The sequence below is a fragment of the Cydia strobilella genome, chromosome 4, assembly GCF_947568885.1.
Source record: "Cydia strobilella chromosome 4, ilCydStro3.1, whole genome shotgun sequence".
In the NCBI taxonomy this organism is placed as follows: Eukaryota; Metazoa; Arthropoda; class Insecta; order Lepidoptera; family Tortricidae; genus Cydia; species Cydia strobilella.
Genome location: NC_086044.1, coordinates 23,666,366 through 23,691,532, shown reverse-complemented (window position 1 = coordinate 23,691,532; position 25,167 = coordinate 23,666,366). Strand labels below are relative to the sequence as shown.

General features: G+C 43.0%; 2 protein-coding genes across 2 annotated transcripts; one reads left to right on the top strand and one right to left on the bottom strand.

Annotated features, from left to right (window-relative positions):
- The first annotated feature begins 400 nt into the window (after positions 1 to 400).
- Positions 401 to 4,855, top strand: LOC134740856 (uncharacterized). The gene is made up of 5 exons (XM_063673509.1): positions 401 to 569; positions 643 to 734; positions 1,431 to 1,641; positions 1,950 to 2,074; positions 3,238 to 4,855. The coding sequence occupies exons 1-5, from the start codon at positions 434 to 436 to the stop codon at positions 3,367 to 3,369; spliced, it is 696 nt and encodes a 231-aa protein (XP_063529579.1). The 5' UTR covers positions 401 to 433; the 3' UTR covers positions 3,370 to 4,855.
- Positions 4,856 to 7,435: 2,580 nt separating this feature from the next.
- Positions 7,436 to 25,094, bottom strand: LOC134740855 (cilia- and flagella-associated protein 43). Its single transcript, XM_063673507.1, has 31 exons — positions 24,975 to 25,094; positions 24,068 to 24,231; positions 23,730 to 23,828; positions 23,459 to 23,621; positions 21,630 to 21,840; positions 21,268 to 21,399; positions 20,513 to 20,700; positions 20,287 to 20,389; positions 19,922 to 20,173; positions 19,643 to 19,778; positions 19,376 to 19,539; positions 18,921 to 19,074; positions 18,616 to 18,840; positions 17,576 to 17,787; positions 17,108 to 17,254; positions 16,655 to 16,836; positions 16,370 to 16,580; positions 15,850 to 15,970; positions 13,624 to 13,742; positions 12,682 to 12,849; positions 11,795 to 11,968; positions 11,562 to 11,689; positions 11,207 to 11,401; positions 10,778 to 10,903; positions 10,333 to 10,438; positions 9,996 to 10,154; positions 9,535 to 9,648; positions 8,862 to 9,005; positions 8,573 to 8,725; positions 7,967 to 8,103; positions 7,436 to 7,591 (listed from the first exon to the last, which is right to left on the bottom strand). The coding sequence occupies exons 1-31, from the start codon at positions 25,022 to 25,024 to the stop codon at positions 7,450 to 7,452; spliced, it is 4,779 nt and encodes a 1,592-aa protein (XP_063529577.1). The 5' UTR covers positions 25,025 to 25,094; the 3' UTR covers positions 7,436 to 7,449.
- Positions 25,095 to 25,167: the final 73 nt, after the last annotated feature.

The following is a 25,167-nucleotide window of genomic DNA, read 5'->3' as shown; positions in this document are numbered from 1 at the left end:
TTACGTAAATAATATTGTGAAATTAATGTTATATTATTTAAAACTAATTATATCAATTTTGTAACTAATAATTGTTATAATACTTGTTAAATTACAGGTTATTTTACCGTCAATAATATTGAGAACAGTACCTCGATTTTTGTTTCCGAACGTAAAGTAGAAAGCGCCAGCGCGCATGTTTCGAATAAGTCAAAAATGCGAGCACAGTGATTTTTCATTTTTATTATTTTATGATAGATTTTAAATAGTTTTTAAGATTTTAAGTAGTATTTTGATACTTAATTAAGATATATAAGATGTTAGGTATTCAATATGTAGATGGATCAACGAGCGTTTTTTTACTTTTTTGTTGAATAGTGAAATGTTTCACCAGGTATGCACATGCACCGGGTAAAATCGATATTATTTGCAAGGGTTATTGTTGTTAACTTAAATGGATTTTGATTTGTTGCAGGGCCGTGTTATAATTGTTTGGTTATCTTGGCTTATCGGAGGAATTTGTGGCGTTGTCATTTTGTTAGTTATAGTTTGCTACTGCCGCCTCATGCCGCGTCACCAGAAATCATTTGGTAAGAGCGCAAAGGACTTGTCTTTAGTTATTTCAACGGGCCTTTAGCCATTTATTTATTTATTGATTTGCAGATGAGCAGTATCTGAAGGAAAAGGGCAGCATCAAAGACAGCCATGCCGCTTACACCAGTCAGGACGGCTACACGAGGGCGAAGAATGCCGAGGTAAGTTCTAGATCATTGTCCGAGAATCGGTAAATATTTATAAAAAAAGTATTGGTGGCACAGATATAAGTAGTTAAAATTAAACATATCATCTATTCTGAAATACGAAACACAATATGATAATGTAACCAAGTTTGCCGGTAGCCGTGTGCTGTTGACATACCTGTTTACTGCATACTGCATTAATAAATGCCGAAAAGGACCAGTATTTTTTGTTGTTTGTTCAATTTTTGAACGTTAGATAGATAGATAGATTTTTAATGGTATTAATCATACACTGTCAGTTACATACTTAACAATAATTAGTATAATTACTTACTTACAAAATGATAATAAATTTAGATTCACATGTCAATATTTTTAAAATGCACATATAACTATAAATTAATTAAAGTATTTAGCACGTGATTTAACAAGTAGTCTAAGAAGTCGGCGGGTCCATAAAATCCGGCGCTCATTGGTCCCGTAGGGGTTTAAATTCTGCATAAATCTTAAACAAAAATTTGTTAGCCCCTGGCTTATGCGAGGTCAGCTAAGCTACTCTTATGTCTTCTTTGAGAATGCTAGGAAGACGCGTTTCGGTGTAACTATGTGTCAAACCATGGAATATCATCGGACTAAAAATTAGGTTACTAGCATTTTCAGTAGGCAGCTTTCATCATAACTGACGTTAGACGCCGGTGTGGTGTGGTGCAGGTGCAGGGGGGCCGGGGCCGGCACGCGCACGCGCGGCCCGCGAGCTACGCGGGCGACGCGGAGCGGCGCGGGCGCGGGCGCGGCGTCCGCCCGCCGCCGCCTCCCCCTCCCCCGCACCCGCACCCGCACCCGCGCTCTCCCGCCCCCGCCGCCGCGCCCGAGGTGACCAGCAGGGACAGGGACCAGGCGGCGCAGTACGCGTCCAGTGGCAGTAAGTGGAATACTGAAGATGCACATTTTTTGTAATGGTCTTTGCTCGTCCGTACTGTCCGTAATCCGCATTTGGCTTTTTCGGTGGGGTCTGCCGCCCAAAACTTTTTTGTAAATAGCTATACCACAGCTATACATATGAGGAGGCCTTATTTACCGAGCAGTGGGATATACCACATATTTATTTTCCGGTGACGACTTATACACGTTCGCGGCTGCCATCTGAAGCCAGAATCTTGACCGTTATGTCGATTAATATTGTATAGAACAACTGTACTATACTACCTATACTTATTGTCCTGCTTTTAGTGCTGGACGAACTATCTACCAGCACGAGCATCGACGCGCTCAAGACGCGCTCGCTGCCGGCGTTCCTGCGACCCAAGCCGCGACCCCTGTCTACTGAGGACGACCTGCAGCAGCTTTACGCTAAGGTATATCTAGCTAGGCTAGGCAATTCTGACCTTGTACACGTTGATCGACTTCATAAATCAGGATCGATGCAACCAGATACGGAAATACTTACGCTTACGCGCTGGTTCTTTTACCATTACCACTATTAACGCTTCGCGAACGGGTCCTTTCGCAAATCGTGAAAGGCCCGTTAAAACGTTTTGGGATACACTTTTTTGATGATGCTTGTCATTATTTCGCTACATACCATGATACCACAAAGTCGTTCTACACACAAACCGGTTATGAGCAGGTCTTCTAAAAAGCTAAACGCCTTTGTAGCAAAATGCCTAAAACGAATGTCTAAGAAGCTAATATATATACCTAATAAGCAAAATGAATTAAAATCATATTGACTAAGACTTAAAACATCTACAACGCAAAATGCCTGAATAGTAAAAATACTAAATCTCTGGTTGTCTAAGCCGTGTAATGTCTGAATGGCAATATACCTTAAATTTAGTTGAATCATGCAATCAAGCGAAATAAAAAAAAAAACAAATCTGGAATTCGCCAGACTGTTTCTTTTCAAAAAACATGCCCTCCAAAACTTAACTAGACAGAACCCCGCTTCGCGGGGCTCATATTTCTGGGCGGTTTAGCCTTCGGCCATTTGAAGCTACCTGACGAACCTACCCTACTTACCTATTGATTTAGTGTGACGTCCGTAAAAAACATTACACTTTGGGGGAAAAAGCGTAGGTAGGTAAGTTGGGTTCGTTAGGTCTTCAGGTTAGGTTGGGGCTTCAGATGCCCGAAGGGCAAATTGGAAAAGAAACAGTGCGGTGGGACCATGCGAATTTGGTACTACTTATGTGTCGAAAGGACAATCCCTCATGCCTTTCAGGCATTTTGTTTCTAAGACCTAATACGATATAGGAATTTAAAAAAAGCAGACAATAAGCCTTTCAGACATTTTGCTATTAAGTAAGACCTAATGCGATTTAGGTAATTAAAAATGCAGACAAAAAGCATTTCAGGCATTTTGCTACAAATAAGGCGTTTTGCTTTTTGGACGACCTGCTCATAACCCACACAAACAGCTATGGCTGTTAGAAAGGGAAGCAAAGAGTGATCTCCGGATTTACAGGTTACAAGCCGTGTATAAAAGTCGACCCTGATGGTCCCCGGGTGTTGGTTGCAGGTGTCACTGAGCAAGAAGTATAAGAACCGCATGCGCAGCGAACACGCAGCCATCATTGCGCTGAGTAAATCGCGCAGCCAGTTCTTCGACGCTGATGCAGTCATCGTGTACGACCAACGGACCGCACTATAACTACTTATGAAGTAATATTGTCTTCTTGTACTTATGAAGTCTCTTGTGCTCAAAGTCCGTGGTGATGGTGATAGTAGAGTCGGACCAAGCTAAATCTGCTCCGACTTTATAAACAGATAGAGACGGGGAGTGTGTGTGTGTGTGTGTGTGTGTGTGTGGGTCACACTACAAACGTCACTTGTGTCACTTTAGAGTCAGTTCAGAGTTCAGAGTTTGAGATCTATTCTTATATATATCAGACGTCCATAATAACTTCTTCGCAGCTGAAGAACAACAAGTAATATTGCACTGCAAGAGGACATGAAACATTACAGCTGATCTTGATTCCAGTTAAATCGAGTTCCCATCCGAACACAAATTTCGAAATGTTAAATTCAGATGTACAACAGTTAAGCAAATACATCTACACTTTTTATTGGAACGTTCTTACGTGCTCTAGCTCTTATTGACAGTATTGTCACCACATTCAATGGACGCTTTGATTAGAAAATAGATGTTGTTTAAAGATTTAGTCGATTTGGTCCTTCGAACCGTATTTTAAAGTTTTAATCTACTCTTCCTATATTTCTACATTTCTACCTATTCTCTCTCCATACATATCAAGTATAAATAATCTCATAGTAAAATAGATCACTCTCCGCGTACGAGTTGGCATTTGCCATCGAAGATATCCAAGAGGCTCCTCTTCGAGCTCCAGTTTACATTTACCGACAATACAATATAAAATAGATATATTTGTATGGCATTAAGATGGCAAGCAACTCAAACACGCAGCCTAATTAAGTGTTTATTATAGCTTAATGACACACTCCATGAAAATTAGAAATAGAAATACCATTGTATTGTAGCCACAACAGCGTCAGCAGCACACTGAGCACTGCCAGTGCCAGCACTGCATTGGTAAACTGATCATACATAAACTTTATTGCTCGTACCAAAAATGAATTTTTTGCCAAAAAACTTATTTAACCCAGTGGTTCCAAAATGTTAACTTATTAAGTAGTCAAAGTTTACTGGCACACAATTGGCGGATTGTGATTGTTGAATATTGTGATAATTAAATATATATAACTTTTACATAGTTTTAGTTATAAACGAGCTAGAGTGGTCTAACAACGGATGGTTCAGTTAGAATCACGTAACAAACTGCTAAGGTCAGTGCATGAGTACCGCTTATAATACTATTTATATTTTACTATTTCGAGCAGGCCTAAAATTTCGTGGTGTAAAAAATAAATACAGACAAAAATCAATAAAAACGAACAAATAAAAGGCCCCTTTGGATTTTTGGAATTGAAAAAGGTGTTTTTTTTTGTTTTACACCACTGACTTTTCATATTGTTTTATGTGCATTTTATAGTAAGTAGGTAAAATCATAACGGTTTTAATTATAGGTTGCCTAAGTAAAAATTGTATTTTGGCTCAATTTTTAGATTTTTGTAATATAATATTATTTTATTTCGTAAAACTTTAAATTAAGATTTTGCAAACGAATTGACAGTAATATAGAGTCGTCCATCATGTTTTAATTATATCAATTTAATTTAGTGGAATTAATTTGCATTTATAATGTAGGTAGTTGTTGCGATGAATTAAAATAATGGTCAATAGTAACTAAATGTTTACTCATACTGTTATGATTGTTCACAGGAAATACAATTTTATAACCACTTTATTTGTTTTTGATATTTTATTATAATTGTTGCTCCTATTCCCGAAGTACCTCGTCAGCCCGCAACGGGTAAAGGCCTCTGTTGCTGTTGACATCATCCATCAAGTACCCCTCCACGGGTAAATGGCCCTGTTAATATCATCTATCAAGTACTCCGCCACGGGTAAATGGCCCTGTTGACATCATCTATCAAGTACCCCGCCACGGGTAAATGGCCCTGTTAACATCATCTATCAAGTACCCCGCCACGAGTAAATGGCCTGTTAACATCATCTACCAAGTACCCCGCCACGGGTAAATGGCCCTGTTGACATCATCTATCAAGTACCCCGCCACGGGTAAATGGCCCTGTTAACATCATCTATCAAGTACCCCGCCACGGGTAAATGGCCCTGTTAATATCATCTATCAAGTACTCCGCCACGGGTAAATGGCCCTGTTGACATCATCTATCAAGTACCCCGCCACGGGTAAATGGCCCTGTTAACATCATCTACCAAGTACCCCGCCACGGGTAAATGGCAACATCACAATATTTAGATTGCATATATTGCATTGTTGTTGTTGTTGCATATGCTGAGCCCGCTCCTTTTGTCGCGCATGCCAATTTTTTATGTTATTCGTTTCCTGTTATTTCTCTTCTGTTGTGTGGCAATAAATGTTTTCTTATTCTTATTCTTCTTTTTTGACATCATCTATCAAGTACTCCGCCACGGGTAAATGGCCCTGTTGACATCATCTATCAAGTACTCCGCCACGGGTAAATGGCCCTGTTGACATCATCTATCAAGTACCCCGCCACGGGTAAATGGCCCTGTTAACATCATCTATCAAGTACCCCGCCACGAGTAAATGGCCTGTTAACATCATCTACCAAGTACCCCGCCACGGGTAAATGGCCCTGTTGACATCATCTATCAAGTACCCCGCCACGGGTAAATGGCCCTGTTAACATCATCTATCAAGTACCCCGCCACGGGTAAATGGCCCTGTTAATATCATCTATCAAGTACTCCGCCACGGGTAAATGGCCCTGTTGACATCATCTATCAAGTACCCCGCCACGGGTAAATGGCCCTGTTAACATCATCTACCAAGTACCCCGCCACGGGTAAATGGCAACATCACAATATTTAGATTGCATATATTGCATTGTTGTTGTTGTTGCATATGCTGAGCCCGCTCCTATTGTCGCGCATGCCAATTTTTTATGTTATTCGTTTCCTGTTATTTCTCTTCTGTTGTGTGGCAATAAATGTTTTCTTATTCTTATTCTTCTTTTTTGACATCATCTATCAAGTACTCCGCCACGGGTAAATGGCCCTGTTGACATCATCTATCAAGTACCCCGCCACGGGTAAATGGCCCTGTTAACATCATCTATCAAGTACCCCGCCACGGGTAAATGGCCCTGTTAACATCATCTATCAAGTACCCCGTCACGGGTATAAATGGCCCTGTTGACATCATCTACTAAGTACCCCGCCACGGGTAAATGGCCCTGTTGACATCATCTATCAAGTACCCCGCCACGGGTAAATGGCCCTGTTAACATCATCTATCAAGTACCCCGCCACGGGTAAATGGCCCTGTTAACATCATCTATCAAGTACCCCGCCACGGGTATAAATGGCCCTGTTGACATCATCTACCAAGTACCCCGCCACGGGTAAATGGCAGCATCACAATATTTAGATTGCATACGGCAATGACAGCATCTATAACAATATTTAGATCACTACGGCTACACTCACTAGTATTTTTTGTCGCTTTTTGAAATATGTCTCACGATAGTTAAATTTCGAGCATCTGTCACGTTATTATCGTCCCTTCACTACGGGTTTTTCGACTTATTCGTTTCTGCGGGGCATGGGGCAGAATCGGCCAATCCCCTCTACTATTCTATTACTATCGTTACTATTACGCATTAAATAGCACTATTGAAATGATGAATTTGTGCATTAATCAAATCAAAACATTCAAAACTTATTAAGTATCACCGCTCTAACGCTGACGCTACTCTTACACTGCCTTACTCGTATAAGTAAGTAGGTACCTACTACCTAGTCTATAAGCAAGCAGCAATATGTTTTTTAGGGTTCCGTACCCAAAGGGTAAAGACGGGACCTTATCTAAGACTCCGCGTCCGTCCGTCTGTCACCAGGCTGTATCTCATGAACCGTACATGAATACATCGATACTTCAGCATGATGGCATGACACCACATCAACATCATTCCTCAAGCCTTTAGCCGTTCATCCGGAAGCCATGGGACTCATAATACTAGATCAAGATCAAGTAGACCCACGGGCCAAGTTTATTATGAACATTTTACGCAACATGCTCAACTCTCGCTATAGTATAAGTATAAGATGCGGATCCAATCGTAATCCGGCATCCTCGTGTCATTAGTCGATGGTGCGGAAGCTGGCCAGCGTGGGGTAGGTCTTGAGCCGGAGCAACTCCAGCTCGGTCTGCAACAGCACGATGTTGGAGTGGTACTGCTGCACCTCGCGTATCAGTTGACTGCGCTGTATCAGCATTTCCATTCTGTAAGCAACGGCAACAACTGTATCGAATGAACATGCTTCAAGCTACAGGTTACTTATCTCTTTTAAACTCTGGCAAACCCACTTTGTCAGTAGAAAAAGGCGCGAAATTCACATTTTTTTAACCCTTATTATTAGCCATAGGTACTCTGCAAGGTGATTGTGTAGGTCATATTCATAAAATGTTACTGTGGGGCCAATTCTACAATCGCAAAAAATATTTGGCTGTTTGGGTTGGATTGTCCAATGTCCAACTGTCCATCCGTCTCTGTCCGGATGTTCTCCTCAACAGGTTGCATTTCACCGATTCTCGTGAACAGGTTCGATAATTATTATAAATTTACAATACCTCGTCATACGTAACACGTAAACGTACCTTTTCTTGAGTATGCGACGCGTGCGGATGGGCTCTAAAGGGTCCTCGTTGAGCCGTTTCTCCGACACTTGTGCGTTCAGTGTGGTGATCATGGTAACTAGTTTGTTGGACTTCGCTTCGATCGCGTTGATTTTAACCTAAAATCAATCCACTAAATAAGTATATAAATATATTTCAATTTCAATATCTACAGGTAATACTGTTCCAAGGGTAACATGCAAAAGAAGTTTTGTGGAAAATATGGGAGTCTCCCGGTCTGATAACAGTGATAACTAATGTGTAGTTAGCTCTTTTCCTGAACGTTATACTGAAAATACGCCTTTTCCAGTAAAGGGTCTGAATACTTTTCGGGCGTTTTTCAAAACTAAACAGTTCGGGAAGCATTGGGTATGGAAAGACCACGCCACAAAAGTAAGCCCTAAAGGATTTGCCACACTGGATGCGTTCTGCGGTCAGCGGTCAGGTCAACCCCACATTATGTATGAACAAGTTGAAGTTTGACTTGACCGCTGCCCGCAGAACGCATCCAGTGTGGCAAATCCTTTATAATAAATATACGACCGGCATGCAGTCTCATACGATGATGAAGGAATGTTGGCAATGCACCTGCAGTTCCTCGACCCGTTGTATCTGCATCTCGAGTACCCTGTTGACGGCCTGCTTCTCCGCCTCCATCTCCTTCTCGAGCCGCACGTAGTCCTGATCGTCCGTGTAGCCCCGCTCCTTGTTCTTCAGGTACAGCTGGAGCTCTTTCGGAATCTGGAAAATATAACTCATTGTAAACTAAATAGACAACCGTAAACAAAGGTTTTAGTTTTTAAATTAATTAAGTTATAGACCACTTTGAGTGAGAACACATTAAAGTGATGACATAGGTAAGTTCTAGAAGAAATACCTTGAGCCTGCGGTAGGAGGCCAGCTCCTGCTCCATGTGTCGCAGCTTCATCTTCATCTGCGCGTGTTCCCACTCCTTGGCGAGTATTCCCTTCCTAAACTCCATCTGTTTGCGCATCATGCGTAGCTTCAACTCGCCCACTCTCTATAAATCACAAGACTTTATAAGGTAGCTTATTCTGTCGCACCGTTCATAAAGGTCAGAAATAGACTTATACGAGGAAACAAAAAGTTCCTATTTAAAGATCGGTAGTGGTATGAAAAAAAAACCGGCCAAGAGCATGTCGGGCCGTGCTCGGTGTAGGGTTCCGTAGTTGCCCGTCCGTCAAAATAGACTTTTTGCAAAAACTCAATAACGGCTGAACCGGATCAGGTTCTATAGTTTTCCATGATAGCCTTTACTAAGCTTTATTTTCACGTTTTTTTTATATTTTTTGAACCCGGGTCATTCTCAGAGAGCGCGATTTTCGGGCGTAGGGCAAAATATCTTTTTAAAACTCGTTTTAAACCTGACTCTTGTTCCTACCATTTTTTATTTCCTTTATTGACCCATAGTATACCAAACCATCGTTTATACCTACGTTACCTACATATCAAAAGAGAATATTTAGGTACTATTTATGGTCATTCATGCAGAAATAAAATAAATAATTTTCGCGATTTTTTAATGATACCAGAATAACTTCATTGATTTTCTCGATGTCCTCGCGCGGGATGAGCGTGGCGTCGTGGTAGTCCTCCATGTGGCCCGTCGTGGGGATCTCCACCTGCCCCGCCGGCAGCACGAACTGACAACAAATACTACGAGTAGTCCATTCATCTGGACGGGAGTCCATGAGGGTAAATAGCGTTCCTCAAGCATATTAGTGACTTACAATGCCTACTGTTGTAGTACTGGCCAGTCTTAAGTCTTAACTAGGTACTGTATTAATTGACTTGCTGCTTTCGTAAATGTATTAATGCCAGCATAAACTCTGATAGTTTCCCAATGGTAGCGTTTCCTTTTTAATGCAAAGCTCTTTTGACTTAGCCTAGTGCATCTAAGCACTACACAGTCTAAACACAATAAACTTGCACTTGAAATAATTTTTATGAATGATCACATTATAAGTTAATAGTGTGGACGGGTCCCAACCTGTACAACCCTATTCCTAGCGATATGCTCAGCTTGCTCGCGTTGCTCGGTGATGAGATCTTGGGTTTTGATCAGGAAGTTCTTGCGAGCGAGGATCGACTTGGTCCATATGGCGTTGGAATTTTCTACATATGCCATTTCCAGACCTACAGCTCGCATCTGAAAATTCAGCTAATGGTTAAATGGTTACAAAGACTTTTACTCGCCAAAGAGCCGAAGTCATTGCGCAGGGGTGCCAAACTGCTACACACAGCAGTACCACTAAGAAACGTTTATGGGGACCACATCGACATAAATAGAAAAACTCCTACAAAGCAGGATACCATAACAGCCTTACCCGTATCTCATTTTCAATTTTGACCCGCCGCAGCTTGACCATGGTTGCCCACAGCCCTTCGTCCATCACTGGCGGCATGTTGCTTATCTGATCCAGCACTTCAACCCTATATTAAAATCATCATCTCATTCTAATAAAGTAACATTGACGTAGGATTTTGGGGTGGAACACGGATGCCAAATACAAACATATAACCTTATAACCTACAAGTGGCATCAACATCGATCGGCACCAAGCCATTCAAGCCGCTGTCTGCTTTCTAATGGCTCATTCACATCGGATCATTGATTATGAAGGCTCTATATCAGAAAGTACTTAGGTACTTACATGACAACGGCTGTGAATAGATGCTGATGCCACTGTGCTGTCAACTGGTTAAAGGAATTCAAGTTTAGTTAGCCTCGATTTAATACAGCCTAGTTTTTTTCTCTGAACGTGTAAGTACCCTTTGAAAAAGTCGACGCAGTCGGGATGCAGCCGCTGGGGCCGCACGCCGGTGAGCACGGCACTCGCCAGCCCATACAGCACCACCGGCGTCATGGTTGCTCGCATGTGCCATTTCGGCCGTTTTCTGCAATCAGTCAAGTTCGTCTACTGTAGAAATTTGACTTTTCCTGAAGTTTGCCACATTGAATCTGTTTCTTGCAGCCCTCATTCAAAAAGGAAAAAGCAGACTGTAAATAGAATTGTAACTCAATTTATTATGATAGACCATTGGGCATAACCGAACGATTTCGGGAAGACAGTGCCAGTTTCTGCCAGTTCTTGAAAGTCAAGTGAGTATTGAGTATTCTTTGGTCAAATCATCAAATAATCTGATGATAATCATGATGAACTACTATGAATAGTGTGTAATATCATAGCTTTAACTAACTTGAAGAACTTGTAACACTGATCGACAATGATGGGCGAGAGGTCCGCGAAGTGGTTCTTGAAGGTGCGCTCGAGGTACTTGTCCTTCTGCGCCAGCGCGTCGTAGGCCGCCTGCACCTCCGTGCCCTGCTCCTGGATCTGCTGGAGCTGCTCCATCAACCACTCTTCTTCAGCCGAGTACTTCGCTATCTCCGCTCTGGAAATTTTCTACGAAATTAGTGACTTTTATAATGTTTTTCAAACTGGAAGGGTGATGTGAAAATGGAGATGACATCTATCGTCTTACCCTTCCAGTTTGAAAATCAATAGCTGAAAAAGAGTACAGCTCTATTATTAACCGAGTAATAAAAATCTACCTAAAGTGCTCTATTTTCTCGGCCATTTCCACGCGGTCCAGGTTGGCTCGACGGAGTCGCATCAAGTTGAGGTTCTCTTGTCCGATAACCGAGTCTACTTTGAGCTTCAGCAACCATGTATCTTTCACCTAGAAGACAATGTGTATACACATTTTATTTAGTATTAAAACGAATTCGATTATTATCTGAATTATTTATTGGCCATGTTTGGCTGGCCGTGGCCGCACTCGCACCTTGGCGTTGAACTTGACGACGCCCTCGTTGAGCACTTGGCTGAGCTTGGCGTACTCGGCGTGCAGCATCTTGCGGTACTTGTCTCGCTCCTCGTTGCGGAACGCCACCTTGGCTTCGTATTCAAACACAACGCGTAAGTCGTCTTCGTTGAAATGTTCTGGATCTTTGTCCAACTGCGGGTCAATGTAAAGTTTAAAATCACTCTCTATGCTATAACATCGCTGCAGAGTTAGCTTGGTCTGACTCTAGTACTTTTGAAGAATAAAAGATAATCACTACATCTTATAAAACAGTCTCCGACGCGTCTGTATGTATGTCCGCGATAAACTCAAAAACTACTGAACGGATTTTCATGCGGCTTTCACCTATGAATAGTGTTTCTTGAGGAATGTATATAATTTGTTAAGGTTTGCCCGTGCGAAGTTGAGGCGGGTCGCTAGTATTAAATAACATTTGTAGTAACTACCTGAACTTGTAGCCTGCTACTACAGTAGCTTTATAACTGTGATACTGATATCTATATAACTGAAAGCCACGTTTTCTAGTTGGCAGAATTACGACCTTATTCCAACAACTGGTTGTTTTTTTTATGATATAGGAGATAGGAGGCAAACGAGCAGAGGATCACTTGATGGTAAGCGACTACCGCCGCCCTGCATGGACACCCGCAACACCAGAGGGGTTGTAAATGCGTTGCCGGCGTTTAAGATGGGAGTACGCTCTTTTCTTGAAGGTGTGAAGGTCGTATCAGTCCGGAAATACCGCAGGCGACAGTTCATTGTACAGTTTACCTGTGCGAGGGAGGCACAGGAAGTTTCGCAAGCATTGGTAAGTTTGGCATATGCACTGCAGTGCACTTGCAGGAACTGCCAGCACCAGCACTCACCATACACTGCGGCATCGGGATCGGCTTCTTGATCTCCTCGTGCCACAGCTTCTCCAGTACGCCGTCCATCATCTCAACGAGCGCGCGCTCGCGGAAGTCGTCCTTCGGCCCGCCCTCGGGCGGCGGGATTACGATCTGGCTCGGGCTGATGTATGGCGCTATCGAACACTGCATGATAAAAAAACAAAACTATTAAAGACCAAGTAATAATAAATTAATAATTTCTTTATTCAGACAATAGATACAGTCCATAACATATACTAATCTATGATACAGTCCACATTTGTTATTTATTAATCATCAGCTACTTTTAAACTAGGTTAATTCTACTTACATAGACTAAAATTATACAGGTATTTTTACCCTACTCCCTATTACTGAGACTCGTCCGCTGTCCGTCTTTCCGTCTGTCTGTCTGTCCGTCTGTCTGTCACCAGGCTGTATCTCATGAACCGTGATAGCTATTAGACAGTTGAAATTTTCACAGATGATGTATTTCTGTGGCCGCTATCAACAAATACTAAAAAGTACGGAACCCTCGGTGGGCGAGTACGACTCGCACTTGGCCGGTTTTTTTAACCCTTTACCGCATACGAAGCCATTTATGGCGGATATAATAAATAAATGTAGAAATATCAGAATCATTGAAAAGGTACATAATGCAGAACACACACGGTTGATCTGTTTTTAAGGTAGGTAACGTGAATTCCGTGAACAATCTCTACATCTATGGAATGCTCCTCAAGAGCAACCCCAAGAAACTTAATACTTTTATTAAATTTAAATTTGAAATTGAAATTTTGAAATTGAAATTAAAGGCCGTATTTAAACTATTTAAACTAATAAGTGTATGTTGCATTGCAATAATCAATAAAGTTTATTCTTCAGGTAAGACACGTGATTGATAGAACTGCTAGAAGTATACAACATCACAACAGCTACCTCCTCAGGATCGACTTTGATGAGCCGCTCAGGTTGTTCGTCCTGCGCCCACTGCGGGTCCTTGATCTGGACCACGAGGTGGTGGAAACTGCCGCGAAGGTCTGACAGCTTGTTCAGCTCTGTAATACAACTTGTTTAATGTAATACAGTTTCCTAGTGTAGCGATCGAGGATTCGGATCTTGCATCAGACCTAATTATGTAAAAAATAAAGGGTTATATATATATATATATATATATATACGTATTACGTATAATCAGGGGCGTAGCTAGAGGATATGGCGCCCGGGGCAGTCATGCGCCCCCTGACGACTGACAAAAGTTTCCCTCTCTGAGTCTTTCGCCCATGCATTTTGCCCCCCCCCCCCCCCTTGGATGGTGCCCGGGGCACTTGCCCCCCCCCCCCTGTCCCCCCCCCCCTAGTTACGCCACTGCGTATAATAACGTAACCTAACTCGGGCATGTTAATTAATAGCTTTCTCTCAATGCAGTTTTTACAGAAACCTTAATAGTACAATCGGATTAGGACTAACTTCGAAATCTCTAGAACAGTCCTAAAATTTGGTATGCAGCGACGGAATATAATTATAGACATCGCTCTCCATAGAAAAATGCCTTCCAAAAATTACTTCAGCCACACTGACACCGCAGCTATCGGTTCTCTATTAATATGTGTAGAGCTTTTAATTATATCCAATAAACAATTTCCCGCAAAAAAGTTGTAATTGGTCAAAATAAGTTTTAATAGGCTATAAAGTGGGAACTATAGAAAAAGCGTTTTCTATAGGGAGTTATATATGAAGTTTCTAGTATTATAATTAACAGTTTTTTGTCTTTAAACTTCATTTTTAGGGTTCCGCCGTACTTTAAAAGGAAAAAAACGGAACCCTTATAGGATCACTCGTGCGTCTGTCTGCCTGCAGTCCATCTGTCTGTCTAGCTGTCTGTCTGTCCGTCTGTCACAGCCTATTTGGGGTCATCCATTAATTACATCACACGACAAGGGGGAGTGGGGAGTCACAAACTTAGTACAATGTTTTAATATTTACAATTGTTTCTGTCTTATAGAACATGCATTTGAAAAAAAAAACTTTTATTGAAGTGGGTTCAATAATAATAACAAAATCTATTCTAGTCGAATAAAAGCTAGAAAAACACCTCTTCATAATGTCAATGTCAATAATGTCACAGAATTAATAATATAAAAAGTTTCGAATTCCATTCCTTAATACTTGTTGCTTTTCTTATTTTTTCGCAACTGTATTAAAAAACGTCGTTCGATACACGTGCGGATATGTCATCCTTCACTCGTCCCGAGTCTTTTGCCACTCGCCTACGGCTCGTGACAAGATGTCTCGGTACTCGTGAAGTAATGACATAATTTCCGCACTAGCATCGAAATGTACTATTATTCGCTGTATAAATAACATTTCCTTTCCTAATCAGTTTTGGGTTATAAAATTACTAATACCTACTCTCGTTTGCAATATTAAACTTACGCCCCATGTTGCACAATGTACTATAAATAATAATAATAAAATACTTTATTGTGCACTACAAAGAAAAATACATGTTACAAACAATGACAGGACATAAGTGAGTAGGTAACAACAGGTGGACTTATCGCTAAAAAGCGATCTCTTCCAGACAACCTTCAGATAGCGATTCAGTGGCTAGAAATAAGTTAATGGGCAGTGCAAAATAACAAAGGTGTAAAGTTTACAAATCAAATACCTACGTATAAATAACAAACAATGAAAAATAATCTACATAAACTACATATATTATTTAAGCAACAATAATACACTACATAAACCTACACAAAATACATAAATACATAATGAGAATTCAAGCAAGAGAAGAATAACGACCAGGTAGCGTGAACAAAAAGAAAAATACTATTCTGAATTAAAAAAGAATAAATATTATCTTTTAAATTTGATTATTATATATTAATGATTAAGAACCATCATCTAATATTATGCTATCTTACGAAGACTAGGCCTCTGTGAATTCATCTTGACCTCATGTGGAAGTGTCTTCTTTATGACAAAAATAAATAAATGGTACATATTTAATTACCTGATGCTACCCTTCCGATTTTCATCTCGGACAAAAAAAAATCGCGTTCAGAAAATGACCCAATTCCCCTTGATGGGAAAGGAGTAACACAATGAAACGAGCGCATAGCGTGATGAATGATGATACATAATATACTCGTATGATACCGTCAATGATGAAGCGGAGCCTGGCGTTGCGCTCGCAGACGAGCCCGACCTCCCTCTTCTTGGACGCCATCAGCTCGTCGAACTGCTTGTTGAACCACAGCCGCATGTTCTGCACGTTCAGCTGAAATAATCTCAGTTTTTAATCTCGGGCCAGAATGAGAAGAGACCGAGTCAAGCGTTTCAATGGGCAGGTGGCGGTATTCGCAAGGACGCTACTGCAACCATATCATCCATATCATATCCCCAACTCATTATCAGCTCATCAAGTCATCATATTCTCAACTATGACTAGCTGACATTCTTAAGATTTAATTGTCGAGTCACTAATAGTTTCTCGTAATACGTGCGTTAGTGACGCAATTCATATGCCAAGGATTTATCTAAACCCATCTCAGCTTACATTCGCAACTCAACCGGGCCTCACCCGTCTCGTCATATTCTCGGCTCATCATATTGTCATTTTATCAAGTCATAATAGAACAAGTTTTCGTCGTCAAGCACACGTACGTGTCTTTAATACCTTGACGATCTGCTGCAGCCAGTTCATCTGCAGGAAGCTGTACGCCCTGGTTTGCGGGATCATGTAGCCGGGCACGGTGACGAACTTGTGGGCGGCGGTGCCCGACATGCAGTACTGGTCCACGGCCTGCTCCTCCGCCTCCATGTCCTCGAGGAACTGACTGTCGGTACCTCCCGACAACGCTCGCGCACTTCGCACGGATAACGTAGATCTGGTGAAAAGTTTCGATTGACTTTATCTAACTTTCACTTGATCGCTTAATCTAGTTGATAAAGCGCCACTAACTTTTCCCTGATTCCTGACGCCACGGTCGGGAGGAGTTCGATCGCGGATGGCTCGGGTTTGTGCTCCTCCCAGGGCTTGAACAGGTCCTCGTCGTTTTCCATCTCGAGCGCCCGCAGCGCCGCCACCTGCTGCAGCTCCGGCCAGTTGTCCCGCTGCGTCGGCAGCACGGCGTAGTTTTCCACCTTTATTCACAACTACATGAGTTCATTCATAACACTCAAAATCAGTACAGTACAGAAAGTCCAGAGATTACCTACATCATAGGTACTTTTTTATCATTGAATAGTTAAGGTGGAAGGTCTCGATCTCGAAAGAGTCGAAAGTACTTTGTCATCTGACAAAGTTCCCTTGTTATACCTCCATTTGTAAAACTACTCCACGTGTAAAATTTAAGGAGGTTCTCGCATTCTTAATACATGAGTTACATGCCTTTTAAAGGGCTGCAATACTTGCCTGGTAATGGCTGAAAATGGCCAGGATCTTAGCCCGTGGAGTCATCATGGTGTCCCAGCAATATTTCTTGATCCACAACGTCACCTTGTCTTGAGCCGCGATTCGCGCTTCTGTATGGATGCGAATCATCAAACGCTCTTGTTCCGCCTGAGAAAGGAAGTTGAAGACAAACTTGAAAACGGATTATGTGACACCTAAGCAGGTACAGTCAAGTGCATATATAACTTCCTTACTCAAAAATATGTCCCTAAGTTCTTAATTCGCTGACAAGAGCTATGGGGCATTTTTTTGAGTATGATGTGTGCATCCATATTTTTACCCTTGACTGTACTGTCACTGTTTCTCGGCGACTCAAAAGGTTATTAAAAATATTTGCTTAACTGATCAGTAGCAGCGTTTATCACTACATCTTATGCTAGTTATGGATATAACTTGACGGTGGGAGGGCGGTGTCTAGGGTAATATCACCTGTTTGAGTCTTTCCTTCTTGTGCTCAGCATGGAGATTAAACTCAGCCAACGAGAGCTGATGCAACGGTATCTCGGCGATGTTCTCCTCCAGCAGCTCGATCAGCTGCGCGCGTTGCGCGTTGAACGCCGTCACCACCTCGTCGCGCTGCTTCTTGTAGTCCATCGCCTCCTCGTGGACCTTCTTGTCCTCTTGCCGGTCTAGGTAGTTCTCTGAAATACATGTGTGATGTCAAGCATCATCATCTTGACACACTGACTTTCAACCTATTACTAGGTATTATCTCACACATAAGTAGGTATAGGGCCACTCACCTTTTTCTTATCAATCAATCAATTAATCAATAATAATTTATTTCGAACAAATAAGTCCATAATGTGTTAGTAACATACATACTAATACTTAAATCTATGGTTAGTACAAACATAATATTAAAACAGAATTTCACATAATGGGGCATGTAGCTGCACCCAGTGCTTCAGCCACGGTGAGTCCCACCGGTCGGCCAACGTGCAGAGGATGGTATTCGAGCTGGCGCGCCATCGCCTCAACAGCGAGCTACACCGCTTCCTGATGATCGCGTGGAAACCATCGATCCGTCCCTCCGTGAACATACCCGATGCGCTACAGTGTCGCGGCAGCCCGAACACCACCCTGTACGCGTTGTTGTACTGTACCCGCAGAGCGCTGTATGCCCGCTGCGTATAACTGATCCATAGGCTGCACGTGTAGAAGGACTGGCAATATGCTTTAAAAAGCGTAGCCTTCACCTCTTCAGTACATCGTGCAAACCTACGAGCCAGCATATTGCAGCGCACCGCCAGCGCTCTGCGTTCCCTCTCGATATCGATTATAGCGAGCACAGTACGCGGTGTGCAAGGAAAAATCTAGCAATAGAGGAGAGCTAACAGAAACGTTCCGTCCGTCCGGATCGTCAACAATAGGAATAAATCACGCATTTTTTCTGTCTACTATCTCTTAATTATGGATGCTCACTAATAGGAAAACGTAAGTAAATTGTGTTAGAAGCGTTTCCTTACTCTCGCCCAAAGCAATGATCGTCAGACTATTCGAAGCTTTGTCGAAAAGCTTCTGGTCCGGCACCTCCAGCTTGGGCTCCTGCATCGCCTCTGGACTTTCACCCCTGAGGCAGTGTACCACCATGGTGTGGCTGGCCGCCAGGTGTACGATGTACTTGGTCTCCGAGTCGATGACCGCCTGCTTAATGCCGTTTTCGTACCGGTGGGATACGGCTAAATGTAAATCTGCAGAAGTTTAAAAACATGAATTTGATTGTAACTGTGAAATCTTATATATGTGTGCCCTTCAAAACTGTTTTCAGTACCGTATTCAGGTCGTCCGTCGGGCTGCCTCAAGACGATCGCCCCATCGTAGCCGAAGGTGAGCAATGCGTTTGGTGTGAAAAATCCGTCGAAATATTTCACCTCGTGCCCAGTGTCGATAATAGGACCCATCTTGACTGATATTGTTACACCTTTCTGTTGATGAAATAGAATTTAAAAAAAAATATGTGATAGCATACGAGCCGACGAGCCGCCTGATAGGAAGCGGTCATCGTCGCCCATGGACATAATCAAGACCAAGTGCGGGTAGTTCGCAAAAGCCGCGCAGCAAGAAGACGTTGAAACAATTCCTCGCCAGTTTGCCTGTGACCACGAACGTAACGTCACGTTCGAAACGTCAGGCCATAAATAAACGTAAGTTTTTACGCGATTAAGTCCCGTGTTAGATTTTAAATTATGGGTCATTTGTCTATTAAATGCCTTGCGAAGTGCTTACATCCGCTGCGAGTTTCAGCACGTGGTACTGCCGGGAAAGGTGCGGGATACCCAGCATAGTGTCTTTGGTACCGAGTGGCAGCAACCGCGCGTACGGGCCCTGCATCTTGCCCGCAAACTTGTTGTCTTTTCCTGTCTCCGTGTTCACCACCACTATGCGCTCCCCTGGACAAAGCGTTAAGTACCATTTTTATACTGCCAATAGCGGATAGATATAAAAATAAATATTATAGTTATTTATCAATCACTACATATACATATTTAATACCAATCAAGAATTTATCTGAGAAGAGGACCAAGATGAAGCAGCGAATCACGTTGTTGACCGGCATCAGAAAGCAATCGGCTATTCCTCGGCCGACCTCCATGTATCTTATAAGGGTCAGCTTGTAATCTTCTGAGAGCTAAAAATATAAAAACAGGGGCCATTTTCCTATTCAGCAAAACATACCTACTTTGTTGTAACAATTGACAGGAAGTTACAACGTTAAATGCTAATCAATGGACAATTTAGTTAAGATGTTTCTGTAACTTGAAAAATACCAACCGCCAATATGAATACGTGCCCCGCGGACATAGCCACGGCCACCACCTCCCTCCCGGTCGGCGAGAACTGGACCTGCGACACGATCTGATGCGTGAGGCACATGCCGCCCACTTTGGTGAACCCTTTATCGGGATTGTACGTCATCAGTACCATGCCGTAGTTGGGGCCCACTTCACCGAAGATTATAACCAGAGGCTCCACCGGGCTCGCTTGGAAAGACATGTCGTTGCCTTCTACGTATTTCATTACCATCTATTCAACACACACATTGGTTAATATTTGGGAATTCTATGTGATCATGCAAGGGACACCACAGAACTCCTAAACAGGCCATTTGAAGTGCAAGGCAAGTTATGTACACATACCAGTTTAGTCGAATAGACCTCATAGATACAAAGAACTCCAACATGGTTCATTGTAGCTAAGTACTTAAAGTCTGGGGCTATCAATTGAATTTTCTGGATACCCCTGAAACAATAATTATAATTAAGTATTTCAAATCACTTTTATCATACTGCAAACATTATTTTCATCTTAACATCGCTATTATTAGGTGAGAGACCTTCTTTCATCATTAGATCATTACTTTACCTCTGTTTAAAAGTGACCAGTTCTACGTCAATCTTGTCCTCCGACTCGCCCGTCAACTTGTACACCATGCCAGTTTGTGTCCACAAGCAGGCGGCAGTGCCCACCGCATTGGACACCAGGCGCAGCACCGTGTCTGCCGGCTCGTACGTCCACACCACTTTCCATTGCAACTCAGACTTCTTTAGAGACTAAGAGACAAACGAACACTTTCAATTATAAGTAGTAGGGTAAGTAAGCGCCTTGAGCGCACTTTTGTCTCAGGCGATGCCGCTTGGCACGATTGTTCCTTTTAGGTCAAACAAAGCTGATTTGGCCCGGGCCGGGAATAAATGGGCTAGTACTTACATTGTCCAATTTTTTATTTAGTGCAAATCGCCACACTGTGATTGTAACAGCCAATCATTTTTTTGTATGGAAAGGTATAATAATTATTTCAAAACTGAAATGTTCGTCCCTAAATTATACGAAAATGATATATAACTTGCCCTAGTTTCTAACAACAGGAAGAAATACAGCATAGATATGACCTAGGGAGCCGACCCTCTCACCCCCCCCCCCTTTTGGGGGGTATGCATGGTACGGGTCGTGCTTTGAAATCAGAGCTGTTTGACCTTAGGAACAATCTTGCCAAGCGGCATCGCCTGAGACTAAAGTGCATAATATTCTATACATTTACTGTCCTTACTCTTGCCCTACTAATTAAATCCTAAATGAAAAATACGTGACAATGATGAGGAATTATTAACATTACTCACCCTAACCAAGTTATCAGGACCATAGATTAGAAGTCCGTGTTCAAAAGAACAAATGTACGGTTTGTGAATTACTTCGATGTCATCTTCCGACCATTCAAGATTAGTCACCATATTTATACCATCGGATAGAACCTAAAATGTTTAAAAATATGTAAATTAAATTATCTTACTTTCCTTCTTGCACCATGCACACCATTTTTATTACATCTCTGTTTAGGTCTATGTTTGACTGGTAGATGATGCCGTTAGGCATAAAGTCCGCCATTTGTAGTTTTGTTTAGTATTTTGTACAATAAAGTTTAAATAAATAAATTTTCGTCAAACTCTGAATACATTACAAAAGTCGTCAAGTTTACGCTTACACTATACAGTCGGGCATTTTCATCTATAGCATACAGCTGGCCGTCGTTGGACCAGCATATGCCAACGAGCGGCGGCTCCGAGACCTCCCAGCCGGTAACCTCCTGCTTGGGCCGTTTCATCATCAGGTTGAGCTTGTAGCATTGGGCGACCTCCCAGACGATTAGGCCGGCGCCCCAACACTCGCATACCATCAGGCCCATGCGGCTCGCTCTGGAAGTGAGACCATAGATCAATTTTATATACCTTGTCTGCTTCTGACAGATATTCAATTCAATCTAGCTATGGTATCGGGCCGAACAGCAAATCCGAAGGTTGGGAAACTTTAGCGGCAATCGATTAGTCATCTCTGGTCCTAATATATCGGTTGCTGTATTGAATCATGTTTCATTGTGCACAATAAAGAATATTATTATTATTATCTCCTTGGATATCACGGGCCTATAAATCCCGGTCTTTTTAAGGGCTTGCGTGGGGATATAGATCCAACACGTAGAGGCCCCTTGGAGAGCTTTAATGTCATGTAGAACGCCTGCCGGAACCCGTTCACAGGCGCAACAATAGACACCCATGAACCGGTCGCAGCAGGCATTGGGACTATTGCAGAAAAAGTGAACAGTATCCGGTCTATGGATTGAAGTTTGGGTGGACAATGAGACTGGGCTATTGTAAAGAACTCCGGACACCTGCCATAACAATGTTAAAACACGTTATCGAGGCAGGTGGTGACTTGCCGCTGACTAGATGGGCCCCTGAAACTGCCGTCGTGAAGACGACCAGGAGCAACACCGGTGTGAGCGGTTCAGGGGTGTCGAGAGGTGTGCGCCGCTTTCTACCCAGTAGCTGTTAGCAGCCACTGTGCCAACTCGCGTCTTATGCATCTTTCACTTCCACCCCTGGAGCATATAGCTCTTACGACTCCCCTCTGCTCTGGACGGCCAATGAAGGCAAGCCAGAGCTGAGAGTCCTGCGGGTCCCCTTGAGGTCCACTCCGACCGACGAAGACACGCCGGAGACGGAGACCCTGACCGACTCTCTGGAGCACTCGGGTCCGTGGGGTCGTCACTCCCCAACAGCTCGCCACAAGCTGCCCTGCGGGCTTTTATTATTATTATTATTTGTATCTCCTTGGATATCACGGGCCTATGCATCCCGGTCTTTTGATAGGCTTGCGTGGGGATATAAATCCAACACGTAGAGGCCCCTTGGAGAGCTTTAATGTTATGTAGAACGCCTGCTGGAACCCGTTCACAGGCGCAACAATAGACACCCATGAACCGGTCGCAGCAGGCATTGGGACTATTGTAGAAAAAGTGAACAGTATACCGGTCTATGGATTGAAGTTTGGGTGGACAATGAGACTGGGCTATTGTAAAGAAGTCCGGACACCTGCCATAACAATGTTAAAACACGTTATCGAGGCAGGTGGTGACTTGCCGCTGACTAGATGGGCCCCTGAAACTGCCGTCGTGAAGACGACCAGGAGCAACACCGGTGTGAGCGGCTCAGGGGTGTCGAGAGGTGTGCGCCGCTTTCTACCCAGTGACTGTTAACAGCCACTGTGCCAACTCGCGTCTTATGCATCTTTCACTTCCACCCCTGGAGCATATAGCTCTTACGACTCCCCTCTGGACGGCCAATGAAGGCAAGCCAGAGCTGAGAGTCCTGCGGGTCCCCTTGGGGTCCACTCCGACCGACGAAGACACGCCGGAGACGGAGACCCTGACCGACTCTCTGGAGCACTCGGGTCCGTGGGGTCGTCACTCCCCAACAGCTCGCCACAAGCTGCCCTGCGGGCTTATTATTATTATTATTATATCAAGCATCTTACACGTATAGCTGGTTGCGCCTGGTAACACCAGTCTCGAGACACAGCAGCCGTTGCGCCGTGCGCCAGCTCCACACGGTCACCAAGTAGTTGGGGAACCCGCTAAACCCGCACACTAGGTCACCTTCCATCATGCACAGGCCCTTGTAGCGATTCACATCCAGATCTGGAACATGTAAAAGAGTCAGGCTACTCGGGCTCAAGTAAGTAAGTAGTTATTTTTGGCTAAATATCGCTTACAATAGGAACACTAAGTTTCTTCAATGTTAGGTACCTTCCAATTCGGCCATAATTGTCATGCTAGGAAAACTCAATATAAAGATTCTTGGATTCCGAACCTTCTCTGCAAACGCAAACATTGTGGATCGGTGCCCTGCAAGATAATAGAATAAAACATCATAAATTCTCCTGGTATTTATCTGTACCTATTAAACCCACCGTAGTTCGGCTCTGAAGGCTCGTTTGTGTTCCGGGGACAACAATTCATAGGTATCTTATTTCATTTCCTTTAGGGAATACCAGCGTTTGAAAGATATAGTATGTATATGTACATATATATGTGCCACTGCCATGAATGGTTGGCGAAACTATGAACAAATAGACGACAGTTACCTGCTATGACGTCCACCCCATCGCCGACAGTCTTGTTGTTGGTGACGTACACCGTTTCCGTGTGATGCTTGAAGTCCAGGAATAGGATGTAGAGGTCGTGGGCCACGGCCAGCACATCCGGCCCGATGAATGCCATTGCGTCCAGGCGCTGGGGGATCGCCCATCTATAGGAATTAAAATAAATCAAATGAGACAGGTAAAATAGGTCTTTAAACCGGAAGTGTTGAATTAAAGTAAGAAAACTAGAGACTTCTACCCGTGATGACGTACGGAGCCAAAACGTGGACACTCACGCTAGGACTAGTCCATAAATTCAAAGTCGCTCAGCGAGCTATGGAAAGGGCTATGCTCGGAGTCTCTCTGCGGGATCGTATTCGTAATGAAGTCATCCGTCAGAGAACTAAAGTCGTTGACATCGCCCACCGGATTAGCAAGCTGAAGTGGCAGTGGGCCGGTGTGGGGCCGGTCATATTAGCCGTAGAACCGATAACCGTTGGGTTGACGAGTTCTCAAGTGTAGACCGCGTATCGCCAAACGTAGCGTAAGACGCCCTCAAACTATATAGATGGAGCGATGACCTTCGCAAGGTGGCCTGGCAAGAGCTGGATCAGAGTTGCCGCAAATCGTGTTCAATGGCGGGCAATAGGAGAGGCCTATGTCCAGCAGTGGACGAGAGTAGGCTGATGATGATGAACTAGACTTCCGGATCTTTCGGTACTCTAATTGATAAGCGAAGAAAGGAAAGCGAATATATTTTATACTTAAATTGCAGGTTTGTGGACGTTGTGGTTTGGGAACTACCTTGGAGGTATACTTAGGTACCTAATAGTACCTTAATGTAGAGCCGATAAAAATAGGAGTTAGGAGCAGGAGACATGATAACTTTATTGGAAATTTATTAGTTTACCTAGCCTTGGTATGGAACTCAATATTTTCATCAAGTGCTTCTGCAGCCATATTTCAACTATCTTAAGTTATGCTTAAAAATTAAGGGCTACAGTTATTGCGGAATACGTATATTATTTTATTTACTAACTTGTGTTAGTACCTAACAAAACATGAATGAAATGAATCAGTCATTGACTTAGGTTCCTAGGCAA

Coding starts and splice junctions, on each gene's coding strand:
- LOC134740855 (XM_063673507.1), bottom strand. CDS start 25,024: ATGGCTGCAGAAGCACTTGATGAAAATATTGAGTTCCATACCAAGGCT. Junction 8,104..8,572: donor AACGGGTCGAGGAACTGCAG/GTGCATTGCCAA, acceptor GATTGATTTTAG/GTTAAAATCAACGCGATCGA. Junction 7,592..7,966: donor CGTCGCATACTCAAGAAAAG/GTACGTTTACGT, acceptor CGTTGCTTACAG/AATGGAAATGCTGATACAGC.
- LOC134740856 (XM_063673509.1), top strand. CDS start 434: ATGGATTTTGATTTGTTGCAGGGCCGTGTTATAATTGTTTGGTTATCT. Junction 570..642: donor GCGTCACCAGAAATCATTTG/GTAAGAGCGCAA, acceptor ATTGATTTGCAG/ATGAGCAGTATCTGAAGGAA. Junction 2,075..3,237: donor TGCAGCAGCTTTACGCTAAG/GTATATCTAGCT, acceptor TGTTGGTTGCAG/GTGTCACTGAGCAAGAAGTA.